The sequence below is a fragment of the Lithobates pipiens genome, unplaced genomic scaffold (genome assembly GCF_037356315.1).
Source record: "Lithobates pipiens isolate NorthernLeopardFrog02 unplaced genomic scaffold, aLitPip1_a1.2 Scaffold_10, whole genome shotgun sequence".
Taxonomy (NCBI): Eukaryota; Metazoa; Chordata; class Amphibia; order Anura; family Ranidae; genus Lithobates; species Lithobates pipiens.
The window spans coordinates 219,395,419-219,410,427 of NW_027507686.1; the positions used below are offsets into that span (position 1 = coordinate 219,395,419).

Sequence of the window (15,009 nt, forward strand, 5' to 3'; positions counted from 1 at the left end):
TCACGGAAGGTGTCGGGGGCCCCTGTCACTGTAGGTGTCAGGGACCCCTGTCACGGGGAGTGTCGAGGGACCCTGTCAGGGAGGGTGTCAGGGCCCCTGTCAGGGAGGGTGTCGGGGCCCTTGTCACGGAGGGTGTGGGGGGCCCCTGTCACGGAGGGTGTCGGGGCCCCTGTCACGAACGGTATGGTGGGTCACTGCCTGGGATTTCTCTTCCCTCAGACCAGAAAGGAGGGGAGAAAACACTGACGGATCATTATACAAGCCCGCCCACATCCCGACACTGGACCCGCCCCCATCAGGTGACATCGGTCATATGACACTTACTTTAACTCCAATAGATCGGCTATGAAGAATGGGGGGGGTGTAGTCTCCGATTTGTCCTCTGTAGGGCGCTGTGTCCTGTCAAAACAGCCTGCGAAGAGCACACGACCTCTCTCTGCAACAGCAGCAACAAAGTGACGCCGCTCTGCCTGCCTGTGTCTTATAATCAGCGCATAATCTCCATGACAACGGGGACACAGGCTGGTTCCATGTCACGGGGTGAGTCTAGATGTCACAAGGGGGGAAAAGTCTGTGGGGGGGGCAAGTCTGGAAGTCACCTGGGAGGAGGCAAGTCTGGATGTCACCTGGGGGGACATCCAGACTGGCCACCCCTGGGGGGGGGCAAGTTTGGATGTCACCTTGGGGGTGCAAGTCTGGATGTCTTTTGGGGGGGCAAGTCTGGATGTCACCCAGGGCAAGTCTGTCACAGGGGGCAGTCAGGATGTCACATGGGACAAGTCTGGATGTCTTTTGGGGGGGCAAGTCTGGATGTCACCCAGGGCAAGTCTGTCACAGGGGGCAGTCAGGATGTCACATGGGGCAAGTCTGGATGTCTTTTGGGGGGGCAAGTCTGGATGTCACCCAGGGCAAGTCTGTCACAGGGGGCAGTCAGGATGTCACATGGGGCAAGTCTGGATGTCTTTTGGGGGGGCAAGTCTGGATGTCACCCAGGGCAAGTCTGTCACGGGGGGCAGTCAGGATGTCACATGGGGCAAGTCTGGATGTCTTTTGGGGGGGCAAGTCTGGATGTCACCCAGGGCAAGTCTGTCACGGGGGCAGTCAGGATGTCACATGGGGCAAGTCTGGATGTCAGGGTGCAAGTTTGGATGTAACCTGGGGGGGGGGGAAGTCTGGATGTCACTTGGGGGGACATCCAGACTGCCCCCCCGGTGGATGTCACCTGGGGGGCAGCAAGTCTGGATGTCACATATGAGGGGGCAAGTCTGGATGTCACCTTGGGGGGGGGCAAGTCTGGATGTCACCCTGGGGGGGCAAGTCTGGATGTCACCCAGGGCAAGTCTGTCACGGGGGGCAGTCAGGATGTCACATGGGGCAAGTCTGGATGTCACTTGGGGGGACATCCAGACTGCCCCCCCGGTGGATGTCACCTGGGGGGCGGCAAGTCTGGATGTCACATATGAGGGGGCAAGTCTGGATGTCACCTTGGGGGGGCAAGTCTGGATGTCACCCAGGGCAAGTCTGTCACGGGGGGCAGTCAGGATGTCACATGGGGCAAGTCTGGATGTCAGGGTGCAAGTTTGGATGTAACCTGGGGGGGGCAAGTCTGGATGTCACTTGGGGGGACATCCAGACTGCCCCCCCGGTGGATGTCACCTGGGGGCGGCAAGTCTGGATGTCACATATGAGGGGGCAAGTCTGGATGTCACCCTGGGGGGGCAAGTCTGGATGTCACCCTGGGGGGGCAAGTCTGGATGTCACCCTGGGGGGGCAAGTCTGGATGTCACCTGGGGGGACATCCAGACTACCCCGTGTGACATCCAGACTGGCCCCCCAGGTGGATGTCACCTGGGGGGGCAAGTCTGGATGTCTTTTGGGGGGGCAAGTCTGGATGTCACCCAGGGCAAGTCTGTCACGGGGGGCAGTCAGGATGTCACAAGGGGCAAGTCTGGATGTCAGGGGGCAAGTCTGGATGTCACATATGGGGGGGCAAGTCTGGATGTCACCTGGGGGGACATCCAGACTGCCCCGTGTGACGTCCAGACTGGCCCCCCTGGAGATGTCACCTGGGGGCGGCAAGTCTGAATGTCACCTTGGGGGGGCAAGTCTGGATGTCACCTTGGGGGGGCAAGTCTGGATGTCACCCAGGGCAAGTCTGTCACGGGGGGCAGTCAGGATGTCACATGGGGCAAGTCTGAATGTCACCTGGGGGGACATCCAGACTGCCCCGTGTGACATCCAGACTGCCCTCCCCTGGTGGATGTCACCTGGGGGGGCAAGTCTGGATGTCACATATGGGGGGGCAAGTCTGGAAGTCACATATGGGGGGGCAAGTCTGGATGTCTTTTGGGGGAGGCAAGTCTGGATGTCACCCAGGGCAAGTCTGTCACGGGGGGCAAGTCTGGATGTCACCGGAGGGGGGGCAAGTCTGGATGTCACCGGAGGGGGGGGCAAGTCTGGATGTCACGGGGGCCAAGTCTGGATGTCACGGGGGCCAAGTCATGATGTCACCCAGGGCAAGTCTGTCACGGGGGGCAGTCTGGATGTCACACGGGGCAAGTCTGTTACCAGGGGAGGGCAAGTCTGGATGTCACCTGGGAGGGGGCAAGTCTGGATGTCACATGGGGGTGAAATCTTAATGTCACATATGGGGGGGCAAGTCTGGATGTCGCCCAGGGCAAGTCTGTCACCTGTCACGGGGGGGCGCAAGTCTGGATGTCACCGGGGGGAGGGCAAGTCTGGATGTTACAGGGGGGCATGTCTGGATGCCACAGCAGGGGGGGCAAGTCTGAATGTCACCCAGGGCAAGTCTATCACTGGGGGGGCAAGTCTGGATGTCACATGGGGGGGCAAGTCTGGATGTCACCTGGGGGGACAAGTCTGAATGTCATCCAGGGCAAGTCTGTCACAGCACAGGGGGGCATTCTGGATGTCTCACCGGGGGGCAAGTCTTGATGTCACAGCAGGGGGGCAAGTCTGGCGTCACCCAGGGCAAGTCTGTCACAGAGGGGCAGTCTGGATGTCACACGGGGCAAGTCTGGATGTCACCGGAGGGAAGGGCAAGTCTGGATGTCACCGGGGGGAGAGCAAGTCTGGATGTCACCGGGGGAAGGGCAAGTCTGGATGTCACCGGGGGGCAAGTCTGGATGTCACCGGGGGAGGGGAAGTCTGGATGTCACCGGCGGGGCCAGTCTGGATGTCACATGAGGCAAGTCTGTCACATGGGGGGGCAGTCTGGATGTCACATGGGGGGGCAAGTCTGGATGTCACACGGGCAAGTCTGTCACAGGGGGGACAAGTCTGGATGTCACCTGGTGGGGGCCAGTCTGGATGTCACACGGGGCAAGGATGTCACCTGGTGGGGGCAAGTCTGGATGTCACAGGGGGGGGGCGGCAAGTCTGGATGTCACAGAGGGGGAGGCAAGTCTGGATGTCACAGAGGGGGGGAGGCAAGTCTGGATGTCATAGAGGGGGGGCAAGTCTGGATGTCACAGAGGGGGGGCAAGTCTGGATGTCACAGAGGGGGGCAAGTCTGGATGTTACAAAGGGGGGGCAGGTCTGGATGTCTCACGGGGCAAGTCTGTCACAGGGGGGCAAGTCTGTATGTCACACCGGGCAAGTCTGTATTTCACATAGGGCAATTCTGTCGCCTGGTGGGGGCAAGTCTGGATGTCACATATGGGGGGGGCAAGTCTGGATGTCACATGGGAGGGGGCAAGTCTGGATGTCACATGGGGGTGAAATCTTAATGTCACATATGGTGGGGCAAGTCTGGATGTCGCCCAGGGCAAGTCTGTCACGGGGGGGCACAAGTCTGGATGTCACCGGGGGAGGGCAAGTCTGGATGTTACAGGGGGGCAAGTCTGGATGTCACAGCAGGGGGGGCAAGTCTGAATGTCACCCAGGGCAAGTCTATCACTGGGGGGGCAGTCTGGTTGTCACACGGGGCAATCTGGATGTCACATATGGGGGTGGCAAGTCTGGATGTCACATATGGGGGGTGGCAAGTCTGGATGTCACATATGGGGGGTAGCAAGTCTGGATGTCACCTGGGGGGGCAAGTCTGAATGTCATCCAGGGCAAGTCTGTCACAGCGCAGGGGGGCATTCTGGATGTCTCACCGGGGGGCAAGTCTTGATGTCACAGCAGGGGGGCAAGTCTGGTGTCACCCAGGGCAAGTCTGTCACAGAGGGGCAGTCTGGATGTCACACGGGGCAAGTCTGGATGTCACCGGAGGGAAGGGCAAGTCTGGATGTCACCGAGGGAGAGCAAGTCTGGATGTCACCGGGGGAAGGGCAAGTCTGGATGTCACCGGGGGGGCAAGTCTGGATGTCACCGGGGGAGGGGAAGTCTGGATGTCACTGGGGGGGCCAGTCTGGATGTCACCGGCGGGGACAGTCTGGATGTCACACGAGGCAAGTCTGTCACATGAGGGGCAGTCTGGATGTCACATGGGGGGGCAAGTCTGGATGTCACAGGGGGGCAAGTCTGTATGTCACACCAGGCAAGTCTGTATTTCACACGGGGCAAGTCTGTTGCCTGGTGGGGGCAAGTCTGGATGTTACATATGGGGGGGCAAGTCTGGATGTCACATATGGGGGGGCAAGTCTGGATGTCACATATGGGGGAGCAAGTCTGGATGTCACATATGGGGGGAGCAAGTCTGGATGTCACATATGGGGGGAGCAAGTCTGGATATCACATATGGGGGGGCAAGTCTGGATGTCACCTTGGGGGGGCAAGTCTGGATGTTACCTTGGGGGGGGCAAGTCTGGATGTCACCCAGGGCAAGTCTGTCACGGGGGGCAGTCAGGATGTCACATGGGGCAAGTCTGGATGTCACCTGGGGGACATCCAGACTGCCCCGTGTGACATCCAGACTGCCCCCCCTGGTAGATGTCACATATGGGGGGCAAGTCTGGATGTCACATATGGAGGGGCAAGTCTTGAAGTCACCGGGGGGGGCAAGTCTGGATGTCTTTTGGGGGAGGCAAGTCTGGATGTCACCCAGGGCAAGTCTGTCACGAGGGCAGTCAGGATGTCACCGGGGGGCCAGTCTGGATGTCACACGGGACAAGGATGTCACCTGGTGGGGGCAAGTCTGCATGTCACATATGGGGGGCGGCAAATCTGCATGTCACATATGGGGGGGCGGCAAGTCTGCATGTCACATATGGGGGGGCAAGTCTGAATGTCACATAGGGGGGGCAAGTCTGGATGTCACATATGGGGGAGGCAAGTCTGGATGTCACATATGGGGGAGGCAAGTCTGGATGTCACATATGGGGGGAGCAAGTCTGGATGTCACATATGGGGGGCAAGTCTGGATGTCACATATGGGGGGGCAAGTCTGGATGTCACCTTGGGGGGGCAAGTCTGGATGTCACCTTGGGGGGGCAAGTCTGGATGTCACCTTGGGGGGGCAAGTCTGGATGTCACCTGGGGGGGCAAGTCTGGATGTCACCCAGGGCAAGTCTGTCACGGGGTTCAGTCAGGATGTCACATGGGGCAAGTCTGGATGTCAGGGTGCAAGTCTGGATGTCACCTGGGGGGGCAAGTCTGGATGTCACTTGAGGGGACATCCAGACTGCCCCCCGGTGGATGTCACCTGGAGGGCGGCAAGTCTGGATGTCACATATGAGGGGGCAAGTCTGGATGTCACATATGAGGGGGCAAGTCTGGATGTCACCTTGGGGGGGCAAGTCTGGATGTCACCTTGGGGGGGCAGTCAGGATGTCACCTGGGGGGGCAGTCAGGATGTCACCTGGGGGGGCAAGTCTGGATGTCACCTGGGGGGACATCCAGACTGCTCCGTGTGACATCCAGACTGGCCCCCCCGGTGGATGTCACCTGGGGGGGCAAGTCTGGATGTCACATATGTGGGGGGGGCAAGTCTGGATGTCTTTTGGTGGGCAAGTCTGGATGTCACCCAGGGCAAGTCTGTCACGGGGGGCAGTTAGGATGTCACATGGGCCAAGTCTGGATGTCAGGGGGCAAGTCTGGATGTCACATATGGGGGGGCAAGTCTGGATGTCACCTGGGGGGACATCCAGACTGCTCGGTGTGACATCCAGACTGGCCCCCCTGGTGGATGTCACCTGGGGGGGCAGCAAGTCTGGATGTCACCTTGGGGGGGCAAGTCTGGATGTCACATATGGGGGGGCAAGTCTGGATGTCACCCAGGGCAAGTCTGTCACGGGGTTCAGTCAGGATGTCACATGGGGCAAGTCTGGATGTCAGGGTGCAAGTCTGGATGTCACCTGGGGGGGGCAAGTCTGGATGTCACTTGAGGGGACATCCAGACTGCCCCCCGGTGGATGTCACCTGGAGGGCGGCAAGTCTGGATGTCACATATGAGGGGGCAAGTCTGGATGTCACATATGAGGGGGCAAGTCTGGATGTCACATATGAGGGGGCAAGTCTGGATGTCACCTTGGGGGGGGCAAGTCTGGATGTCACCTTGGGGGGGGCAGTCAGGATGTCACCTGGGGGGGCAGTCAGGATGTCACCTGGGGGGACATCCAGACTGCTCCGTGTGACATCCAGACTGGCCCCCCCGGTGGATGTCACCTGGGGGGCAAGTCTGGATGTCACATATGTGGGGGGGGCAAGTCTGGATGTCTTTTGGTGGTCAAGTCTGGATGTCACCCAGGGCAAGTCTGTCACGGGGGGCAGTTAGGATGTCACATGGGCCAAGTCTGGATGTCAGGGGGCAAGTCTGGATGTCACATATGGGGGGGCAAGTCTGGATGTCAATTGGGGGGACATCCAGACTGCTCGGTGTGACATCCAGACTGGCCCCCCTGGTGGATGTCACCTGGGGGGCAGCAAGTCTGGATGTCACCTTGGGGGGGCAAGTCTGGATGTCACCCAGGGCAAGTCTGTCACGGGGGGGCAGTCAGGATGTCACATGGGGCAAGTCTGGATGTCACCTGGGGGGACATCCAGACTGCCCCGTGTGACATCCAGACTGCCCTCCCCCCGGTGGATTTCACATATGGGGGGGCAAGTCTGGATGTCACATATGGGGGCCAAGTCTGGAAGTCACCGGGGGGGGCAAGTCCGGATGTCTTTTGGGGAGGCAAGTCTGGATGTCACCCAGGGCAAGTCTGTCACTGGGGGGCAGTCAGGATGTCACTGGGGGGCAAGTCTGGATGTCATCGGAGGGGGGGCAAGTCTGGATGTCACCGGAGGGGGGGCAAGTCTGTCACGGGGGGCAAGTCTGGATGTCACCCAGGGCAAGTCTGTCACGGGGGGCAGTCTGGATGTCACACGGGGCAAGTCTGTTACCAGGGGAGGGCAAGTCTGGATGTCACCTGGGAGGGGGCAAGTCTGGATGTCACATGGGGGTGAAATCTTAATGTCACATATGGGGGGACAAGTCTGGATGTCGCCCAGGGCAAGTCTTTCACGGGGGGGCGCAAGTCTGGATGTCACCGGGGGGAGGGCAAGTCTGGATATTACAGGGGGGCAAGTCTGGATGTCACAGCAGGGGGGGCAAGTCTGAATGTCACCCAGGGCAAGTCTATCACTGGGGGGCAGTCTGGATGTCACACGGGGCAATCTGGATGTCACATATGGGGGGTGGAAAGTCTGGATGTCACCTGGGGGGGCAAGTCTGGATGTCACCTGGGGGGGCAAGTCTGGATGTCACCTGGGGGGACAAGTCTGAATGTCTTCCAGGGCAAGTCTGTCACAGCACAGGGGGGCATTCTGGATATCTCACCGGGGGGCAAGTCTTGATGTCACAGCAGGGGGGCAAGTCTGGTGTCACCCAGGGGCAAGTCTGGATGTCACCGGAGGGAAGGGCAAGTCTGGATGTCACCGGGGAAGGGCAAGTCTGGATGTCACCGGGGGGAGGGGAAGTCTGGATGTCACTGGGGGGTCCAGTCTAGATGTCACCGGCGGGGCCAGTCTGGATGTCACACGAGGCAAGTCTGTCACATGGGGGTGCAGTCTGGATGTCACATGGGGGGGCAAGTCTGGATGTCACACGGGGCAAGTCTGTCACAGGGGGGACAAGTCTGGATGTCACCTGGTGGGGGCCAGTCTGGATGTCACACGGGGCAAGGATGTCACCTGGTGGGGGCGGCAAGTCTGCATGTCACATATGGGGGGGCGGCAAGTCTGCATGTCACATATGGGGGGGCGGCAAGTCTGGATGTCACAGGGGGGTCGGCAAGTCTGGATGTCACAGAGGGGGGGCGGCAAGTCTGGATGTCACAGAGGGGAGGAGGCAAGTCTGGATGTCATAGAGGGGGGGCAAGTCTGGATGTCACAGAGGGGGGCAAGTCTGGATGTTACAAAGGGGGGGGCAGGTCTGGATGTCTCACGGGGCAAGTCTGTCACAGGGGGGCAAGTCTGTATGTCACACCGGGCAAGTCTGTATTTCACACGGGGCAAGTCTGTCGCCTGGTGGGGGCAAGTCTGGATGTCACATATGGGGTGGGCAAGTCTGGATGTCACATATGGGGGGACAAGTCTGGATGTCACATATGGGGGGGGGGCAAGTCTGGATGTCACATATGGGGGGGCAAGTCTGGATGTCACATATGGGGGGAGCAAGTCTGGATGTCACATATGGGGGGAGCAAGTCTTGATGTCACATATGGGGGGAGCAAGTCTGGATGTCACATATGGGGGGGCAAGTCTGGATGTCACATATGAGGGGGCAAGTCTGGATGTCACCTTGGGGGGGCAAGTCTGGATGTCACCTGGGGGGGGCAAGTCTGGATGTCACCTGGGGGGACATCCAGACTGCCCCGTGTGACATTCTGACTTGCCCCCCCCGGTGGATGTCACCTGGGGAGGCAAGTCTGGATGTCACATATGGGGGGGCAAGTCTGGATGTCATTTGGGGGGGCAAGTCTGGATGTCACCCAGTGCAAGTCTGTCAAGGGGGGGGGCAGTCAGGATGTCACATGGGGCAAGTCTGGATGTCACCCAGGGCAAGTCTGTCACGGGGAGCAGTCAGGATGTCACATGGGGCAAGTCTGGATGTTAGGGGGCAAGTCTGGATGTCACATATGGGGGGGCAAGTCTGGATGTCACCTGGGGGGACATCCAGACTGCCCCGTGTGACATCCAGACTGGCCCCCCTGGTGGATGTCACCTGGGGGGCGGCAAGTCTGGATGTTACCTTGGGGGGGCAAGTCTGGATGTCACCCAGGGCAAGTCTGTCACAGGGGGGCAGTCAGGATGTCACATGGGGCAAGTCTGGATGTCACCTGGGGGGACATCCAGACTGCCCCGTGTGACATCCAGACTGCCCCCCCCTGGTGAATGTCACCTGGGGGGGCAAGTCTGGATGTCACCGGGGGGGGGGTAAGTCTGGATGTCACATATGGGGTGGGCAAGTCTGGATGTCACATATGGGGGGGCAAGTCTGGATGTCACATATGAGGGGGCAAGTCTGGATGTCACCTTGGGGGGGCAAGTCTGGATGTCACCTTGGGGGGGCAAGTCTGGATGTCATATTGGGGGGGCAAGTCTGGATGTCACCTGGGGGGGCAAGTCTGGATGTCACCTGGGGGGACATCCAGACTGCCCCGTGTGACATCCAGACTGGCCCCCCCGGTGGATGTCACATATGGGGGGGGCAAGTCTGGATGTCACATATGGGGGGGCAAGTCTGAATGTCTTTTGGGGGGGCAAGTCTGGATGTCACCCAGGGCATACGCTGTATACGCAATTATGGCAGGGCGGCATCGAATATTGGATGTACCTGTACGCCAATATGCCTGCCCGTGCCATTCTGTCGACGTACATCGTCGTGCGCTGGTCGGGAAGTGGTTAACTACATTCGGTCCGGCCTATAGCAGATTGACGACTGCAGCTGAGATCAGTTATCCTGACCTGAACTTCAGATGACGTCCAGCAGGATAAACTTTGCGTGCCCCCAGGATCGCGTGGTGATTGGTTTTGCAATGTGTCGTTCTGACACACCTCATCTCCGATCTAGGTAAAGAGCCTCTGATGTAGGCTGTGTCCAATCGCAGCTGATCACATGGTAATCAGTTCGCGCTGACAAGGCGAGGGTAGAGAAGAACTGCATTTATTATCAGTGCAGTGCCATCAGTGATGCCCACCAGAGATTTCCCATCAATGCCCCACCAGTGCCAATCAGTGCCCACCTGTACCCACATGTGATGCCAGTCAGTGCCCATCAGTAATACCTAGCCGTGCTGCGTATTAGTGCCTCCCCATCAGGGAAAGAGAAAATTTACTTATTTACAAAATTCTATAAACGAAACAAAGAAATTCATTTTAATTTTCTTTCCAAATTTTCGGTCTTACTTTATTTGTAGTAGAAAAAAATCAAAAAACACAGTGGTGATCAAATACCACTAAAGAAAAGATAAAAATGTCATATGGGTACAGTGCCGCATGACCGTGCAATAGTCATTCAAAGTACGACGAAGCTAAAAGCTGAAAATTGGCCTGGGCAAGAAGGGGGTAAAAGTGGCCAGTATTGTGGTGGTTAATGGTGAAGGTGAACGGTAATGGCTGGACCTCGCTTAGCAACATCCTAGAACAGTGATGGCGAACCTTGGCACCCCAGATGTTTTGGAACTACATTTCCCATGATGCTCATCTACACTGCAGAGTGCAGGAGCATCATAGGAAATGTAGTTCCAAAACATCTGGGGTGCCAAGGTTCGCCATTACTGTCCTAGAAGTTCTCCAGTCGTGCTTCATTAGGTACTTAAATGGCATACACCTGTAGCAAGGGTGTTCTTCAACTTTAGTTGTTTATCTACAGACACCCCTCCTCTGCATAGGCAGTTTTTTGGTAAAGGTGAAATAACTCTTTGCTTGCCCTTAGCAGCCAGTTGGGATTCTACTTGTCAAGTGTAAGTTTGAAAAGGAAGATTTTTTTTTATCTTCTATGTGGGATGCATAAATAATTACAGTATTGGACAAAATAATGACTTGTGCTAACTAAAAGCAACCAATCGGATTCACTTTCAGTGTGGAGGATGATAGTTGTAGAATGAAACACTGAATGTAATTTTATAGAGGGCAAAAACAAACTGTTTTCTGAATGATACTTACTGTTTTAGCTCCATAATCTAAAGATTAAGATGGCAAGCACCCAGCAATCATTGTAATGACCCCCTTCCCCTTAAATAAAAAAAAAAAAAAGAACTCCTGCAATTACTCTTTGTGCCATTTTGAACCTGAAAGAATTAAGATGATGACCTTTGACCTTCGATCAGGTCTTGACAAGTTCCTGCTTTTTGCTCGAAGGACGGACATCCGAAGGATTAGCTTTGACACCAGTGACCTCTCCGATTTTGTCATCCCATTGTCCAATGTGCGCAGTGCTGTTGCACTGGATTGGGATTCTTCTGATGACTATATGTATTGGAGCGACACCACCGCAGACTCCATCAACCGCGCAAAATCAGATGGCAGTGGACAGGAGGTAAGAGACTGGCTGAAAAATTAAATAGTCTCTCTACATCAAGGGTCTCAAACTGGCGGCCCTCCAGCTGTTGCAAAACTACAAGTCCCATGAGGCCTTGCAAGGCTGACAGTTACAAGCCTGACCCCCACAGGCAGAGGCATGATGGGATTTGTAGTTTTGCAACAGCTGGAGGGCCACCAGTTTGAGACCCCTGCATATAAACCATTTCAGAGCCTAATGCTATTTTAACCTGACCTTTCTTTAGAATCATTACTCTAATTTCTACTTTTACAAGGGCAGTTTTAGATTATGCCAGGTTTTGTCTGTTATTAACCAGCTCTAAGAAAAGATAAGATGGCTTACACACCACTGATCTATTTTGGATCAGATTTCTACTCCAAATTTTTGACAACCTTTTGATAAAAAGGGAGGCACACTGCTCTTAGGCCTATAACTGGATCACCATCCGAATACTCTGGGTGCCGGATGCCAGACCGAGGCTCATCCTCTGATGCCAACAATATTCAATAAAAAAAAAGCTGGTGGCACTCCGGTATGATTCACTGCTGACAATTTTGTTATGCCAGACAAATGGAGAAGGAGTCTCCACCTAGGTCCTCCTACTAACGCATTTCATCTACAAGACTGGGATTAATCGAATATATACCCAGACGTGTGGACGAAATGCATCAGGAGCAGGCACTCCTTGTCTGTCTGTCTAGAGTAATAGTTGCCAGTGTTCTGAATCTCATGGAGCCGCTAATTTTCTTTTCAGTTTTTTTTTTCCCCACGTCATACATCTCTCCAACAAGGTTAGATGTTCTAAAGATTACTGTACTATACTATATCTGTATATACTATCTGTGAGAACTCCTAGACCAATAACCAAAAGCTGGATGTGGTTTTTGCACTTTTAATTGATAAGAGCTGCAATAACAGGCTGGGCTTAGTGGTTCTAAGGGCTCAAGGTTTATTATCTTCACACATTCTGCTGTGTAGCAGTCCCACCCCCCCAATACTTACCTTAACCCCATCTCAATCCAGTAATGTGTACAAGAGCCTCAGCTCTCTGAGAACTCTACTTTCTCATTGGCTAAGAAAGAGGCAAGAGCCATTGGCTCTTGCTGTTGTCAATCACATCCAGTAAGCCAATGAGAGGAGCAGGGCCAAGCTATGTCTGTGTATAAATTGGACACACAGAGCCACGATTTCGGAAATCGGCCTGCCTGGGTGCCCCAAACTGCAAGGGCACGCGGCAGGAGGGAGGGGCCAGGCGTGCCTGCAGGGACTGGAGAAAAGGAGGATCTGGGCTGCTCTCTGCAAAACCACTGCACAGAGCAGATACGTATGACATGATGATTATTATTTCTTTTTTTCTTTTTTCTTTTTTTTTTTAAGAAAGCCTTTTAATATCACTTAAATCTGGTTGGGTAACAGACTTCATTGTAAGGGGTCAATCAAACTGATTGTATGAAAGCTTTCAGAAGTTATTTTTAACTTTTGAGACATGTAAAAAAGTAGTAAATCTATAAATAGCTATAAGTAATTTAAATAACATATTTTTTTTGTTTCCTTAATTGTCACCAGGTCATCATTGAAACCAGCTTGGAGAGCCCTGCAGGACTGGCTATAGACTGGGTTACAAAGAAACTATACTGGACAGATGCAGGTAATGTACTTTGAGCTCAATAGTTTTGAAAACTACATATATGATAGTAAAAGCCCGGAAACCTCATGCAGTTAAATGCTTGCAGCGTTTTTTTTTTGTTTTTTTTTCATAAACCATCTTTATTACCATGCAACATACCTCTGAACCTGCTAGCAAATTTTGGTTCAGAAGATTCAAGTCCCTAGCTCAGTCCCCTTCCCTCCCAGCATATCATTCCGGTTTCCTCTTATGGGAGTTTATCCAGTCCTTTAGGCACTATTCCTGCCACTGACACCAACAATGGGGGGTAATTCCTTCCACTGATACCAACTATTTCTCCCCCTAATACCAAGGATTGGGTATTGTTTACGTCTACTGGACACAGCCCAGCCCCCCCTTAAGTATGAAGAACTGGCCCTTCCTTTAGAAGGTTCTGAGACCCCTGCTATAGACAGTCGCTTCTGTGACATCTGTTAGTTTGCCGGGGCTGCTAACATTGCATCTAAGGTGGCGGCACCCAACAGCAGTATCAGGGTTTTAGGATATCTGCCAAAGGAGGCATTTACAAGTAAAGAAAATGCATAACATTTGTTAAATGCCCATATAAGCTTATCATTGAACTAACGGTCAATAATCTCTTGAAAGTTGATTTATGACCATTCAGCAAAGGTACTACTGAGAGAGACTAGAAAGATTCTATATGTCCATTTTCAAAATACTATTCAAGAGGCCATTGGAATATAATGGCTGGATTACTACAAACGATACTTCTACAGTTCTATACGGTACTTTCAGCTGTATACAGGTATAGCAAGTCCGAGAACAAGGATCAGTGTTCTAAAGAGCACATTGCCCTTCATTGGTGCTCTCTGGTTATTAAAGACCCACTTTGGGATACCTGCTGTCCTGATGTGGATTACAAACACCTCCCCCTCCTCATCTGCATAACATAAGGGGGGGGGGGATTTCTTATCAAGGTCAACTAGTTTTCTTTACTTGCAGAAAATGTATTAAGACTGAACAGGTTCTGCCAGTAGAAAATAGTAGTTTTGTGTAGTTATGTAAAATATTTGGAATGCTGATATGCCCATATCTTCTAGGTTTTATAATTTGTTGCTCTGTATTTTCTTTTAGGGACGGATCGGATTGAAGTGTCCAACACTGATGGTTCCATGCGCAGTGTGCTGATTTGGGAGAACCTGGACCGGCCTAGGGACATTGTGGTGGATCCCGTAGGAGGGTGAGGACAGTTTGGGTTTTCTGCTCCCATCTCAGTTGCCTCAGTCAAACCAAAGAGTTGTGTTTTTCCTTCTTTGTGAATTTTAATATACAAGCTCTCTTCCAGATTTATGTACTGGACAGACTGGGGTGCCAATCCAAAGATAGAACGTGCTGGTATGGATGCCTCTGGAAGGATGGTCATCATCTCCTCCAATCTCACTTGGCCAAACGGCTTAGCTATTGATTATGAATTGGAGAGGCTGTACTGGGCTGATGCTGGCATGAAAACCATAGAAACTGCCAAGCTTGATGGCGCTGACCGAATGGTAAGATGCTACTGCACAACATTGTTCTTCAGTTCTATGTACAAATCAAGGGCAAGACCAAACAATAATCACTAGTTATTGGGCTCTCCTAGGTGCTAATAGGTACAGATCTACCCCACCCCTTTGGTCTGACCTTGTATGAAGATCGTATTTACTGGACAGACTGGCAGTCAAAAAGCATTGAGAGTGCAGATCGAAAGACAGGACTTGACCGCAAGCCTGTGCGGGAGAACTTGGAAAACCTGATGGACCTTCATGTCTTTCATAGACAACGAATGCAAGGTATGGATCATCTGCAAACTCTACATGTGCAGCCTGGGTTGAATCCAAAATGAAAATGAAAGTTTGTTTCTCAACAAATAATGTAGTTAAGCACTTCTCCATCATATGATCACTTCTAGGTT

At 53.8% G+C, this 15,009-nt stretch overlaps 1 protein-coding gene across 2 annotated transcripts in view; it reads left to right on the forward strand.

Annotated features, from left to right (window-relative positions):
- Positions 1-387: 387 nt before the first annotated feature.
- The window catches only part of LOC143940205 (low-density lipoprotein receptor-related protein 4-like), a 39,911-nt gene continuing 25,289 nt past the window's right edge, over positions 388-15,009 (forward strand). The window contains exons 1-6 of one of the 2 annotated variants that reach the window (XM_077461366.1): positions 388-540; positions 11,251-11,428; positions 12,998-13,079; positions 14,193-14,298; positions 14,404-14,605; positions 14,698-14,887. In XM_077461366.1, the coding sequence (XP_077317492.1) occupies positions 11,363-11,428; positions 12,998-13,079; positions 14,193-14,298; positions 14,404-14,605; positions 14,698-14,887 (646 nt within the window). In that variant the 5' untranslated portion in view covers positions 388-540; positions 11,251-11,362. Of the gene's footprint in view, positions 541-11,219; positions 11,429-12,997; positions 13,080-14,192; positions 14,299-14,403; positions 14,606-14,697; positions 14,888-15,009 lie in introns of both variants that reach the window. The other variant, XM_077461360.1, reaches the window with a different exon arrangement.